The following is a 3206-nucleotide window of genomic DNA, read 5'->3' as shown; positions in this document are numbered from 1 at the left end:
TCTGCACTGTTTATTAGTGTTTATGTTCTTAATTTGTATTTTTTTTCCCTGACATATGTATATGTATATTCATCAACTATTTTCATTTATTTTTTCAACTGGCAGACATGAAGCTGATTTTATTGAAACAATCGTTGGAGAGATTTCGGCAAAACTGCTAGACCTTACACATTTAGAGGTAGCAGAGTATCCAGTTGGAATCGAGTCTCGTGTAGAAGATATGCTCAATCTTTTACATGTTGGGTAAAATGATATTCGGATGGTAGGTATATGGGGAATTGGCGGAATTGGAAAAACTACGGTTGCTAAAGCTGTCTATAATCAGATTGCCCATGAGTTTGAAGGTAGATGTTTTCTGAAAAATGTCAAAGAACATGGACACCTAGCTCAACTACAAGAGCTTCTTCTTACAAAGATGCTGGGGAACCTGACATTTAAGGTGTCCAATGATGATGAGGGAGTCGGGATCATAAAAACAAGGCTGAGACAAAAAAAAGTTCTCATAGTTATCGATGACGTGAATAATGAGAACCAGTTAAAAAAATTAGTGGGAGATTCTGATTGGTTTGGCCCAGGTAGCAGAATTATCATAACAACAAGGGATATGGGTTGTTTGGATGCCCATAATGTTAAAAAGATATATGAGGTCAAGAAACTAAATGATGCAGATGCTTTGAGGCTCTTACGTTTGAATGCCTCCGAAGGAAATAGAAGTCTAGATCAAGATACTATGGCAATTATTCATGACGTACTTCATTACAGTCAAGGCCTTCCATTAGCTTTGGTCGTTATAGGGTCACTTCTACGTAATAGGAGTAGAGATAAATGGCCAGCTGCACTAAGAAGTCACCGAAAATCTGGTAAGGGAATTCATGAACTCCTGAAAATAAGCTATGATGCACTGGCCGATGACGAGAAAGAAGTTTTTCTTCACATTGCATGTTTCTTTAAAGGTAGAAACAAGAATTATGTGATAGATATACTGGGGGGTTGTGGCCTCAACCCCGGAGATGGTATTGACGTACTAAGAAAAATGGCCCTCATTAGCATCACTAAAGAGGAGGAAATTTGGATGCATGACCTGCTAGAAGATATGGGCAAAAATATAGTTATCCAAGAGTCACCAACTGAACCGGGAGAACGAAGTAGATTGTGGAATTACGAAGATGTGCACCATATTTTTGTGGAAAACACGGTAAGTTATCTATGGCTTATATCTAATGTTACTAATTAAATGTGTTGCTAATGTATAACCAATGTTTATGTAAACACTGAGAAATTAAATTATAAATTTAAACATTTAGATATATGATTTAGGAAACAGTCACACACAATATTTGCACAAAAAGTCACTCTAAATTTTGATTTCTCACGTTATGATAACTTCACAATGGTTAAACTCAACCATGCATGTATTATTCATACTTCCTGTTAATAACATTGTTATTCCATAGATAAAAAAAAATGGCATAAAGGTTAGCGGTGCTATTGACAGGTATGAATAATGGATCGGGTTTATGACTTGAGGTACCATTATGAAGTTATTATTACTTGAGGTTTCAAATTTAGAGGGAGTGTTCCTGAGATAAACGTTTCCTTACTATTTTGAGGAGAGCTTGTATAGTTACTCCGTTGCTTTTTCATAGGGAACACACAAAGTTAGAGGCATCGTGGTCGATGGCATCTTTCAACGACAACAGATACCCTTGAGCAGTGAAAGCTTCTTAAAGTTGAAAAATCTTCAAATTCTTATGATCTCCAGAGAACTATTCAATGAAGAAATTGTGTGTGTGGATTATCTGCCCAACGAATTGAGGCTAATTGATTGGGTGGGTTGTCCTTTACGGTATTTTCCGTCGAACTTTTATCCGAGGAATCTTGTTGTACTCAAGATGGATTTCAGCAGCCGACTACCACTGACGCGATCTGAGGTATTTGAAATTATTGATCCAACATTGTTATTCAGAGAGAGTTTAGATTTTCTTTTGTTTTTTTTTGTTTTTGTCATACTTAACTTTTTGAGTTGATCTGAATACTCTCATTTTGTTATTTGTTTTTTGGTTTCAAAGATAGTGATTCCACCCATACTTGGGACGTCACCACTGGGGAAGGGATTACAGGTACTTTAAAATATTCAACCAATATTCTTACCATCAAAAGTTTAGGTTTTAGAGTTTAAAGATTACATACAATCTTACCATTTCATCATGTTTTCTTTTCACACAGACCATGGAAAATTTGAAAACAATCGAGTTGGTTAGTTGCAATGGTGTAACAAAAATTTCCGACTTGTCTAGATTCCCAAATTTGGTAGACTTGAAAGTACAGTTATGTGGAAGTTTAAAAGAAGTTACGGTTGGGGTTCTGAAGAATCTTGTTAATTTGGAACTTAGTAGCAACAGAGAACTTAGTAAGTTCAAAATTGTGGGGGAGATGGAATCCTTGAAACGCCTGAATCTGCAGGGCACTGCCATCAAAGAATTGTCTTCATCGTCAATCAGATATCTCAAAAATCTTGTATAGTTAAATTTACAAGCATGCAAAAAGCTTACACATGTGCCGGGCACCATCTTCGAGTTGCAACATCTACAGCATCTTGATCTCTCGTGGTGCGAACTGGTTACATTTTCTGAAATGTATTCTAGTAACCGGAGGAATTAGCATGTCAAGTACTACGGCCATTTATTTGTCAATGTGAGGCGATGCAATAGTGTGGTAGAAATTTCAGAATTCGCAAGGGAAATAGATTCGTTAAATGCCGGTAGTTGCTATGCATTGAGAAGAGTTTCGAAGTTGTCAAACATTTTGGAAGGTAAAGAGTCAAACATGTGTCGTCGGATGAACTTGTTCGGTTGCCGTATCCTGTGCAGCAATCTGGCTCGTGACGTTTCAAAGTTGAAAGAAAATTTACCGGATAGTTCAGAAGTAACGGCTCTGTTGTCTCTTTTTCTCTCATGTCTTCAATCTGGATTCGAGGTTACGTTTCCCGGAAATGACATTCCAGAATGGTTCACCTGCCGTACGGGTTTTGGGCCGTTACCCTGGTCTCGGGATGTCAATTACAGAGGGCTTCGAGTATACAAGTTCGGAATTGAGTTTCCTGGAAATTTCAAATGGGAGAACAAAGGATTGGCTTTCTGTGCTCAAGCTGATAAAGATTCCCAGTATCACTTTAGACATTTCAAATTCCACTCTATCTACATTAA

The 3206-nt window shown here is 37.3% G+C and overlaps 1 protein-coding gene across 1 annotated transcript; it reads left to right on the top strand.

Moving 5' to 3' along the window:
- Nucleotides 1-259: 259 nt before the first annotated feature.
- On the top strand, nt 260-2523 carry LOC112202602 (TMV resistance protein N-like). The gene is made up of 5 exons (XM_040506048.1): nt 260-1195; nt 1455-1495; nt 1763-1931; nt 2070-2120; nt 2329-2523. The coding sequence occupies exons 1-5, from the start codon at nt 260-262 to the stop codon at nt 2521-2523; spliced, it is 1392 nt and encodes a 463-aa protein (XP_040361982.1).
- Nucleotides 2524-3206: the final 683 nt, after the last annotated feature.

This window comes from Rosa chinensis, chromosome 5, assembly GCF_002994745.2.
Source record: "Rosa chinensis cultivar Old Blush chromosome 5, RchiOBHm-V2, whole genome shotgun sequence".
In the NCBI taxonomy this organism is placed as follows: Eukaryota; Viridiplantae; Streptophyta; class Magnoliopsida; order Rosales; family Rosaceae; genus Rosa; species Rosa chinensis.
This window is presented reverse-complemented; position numbering and strand designations above follow the sequence as displayed.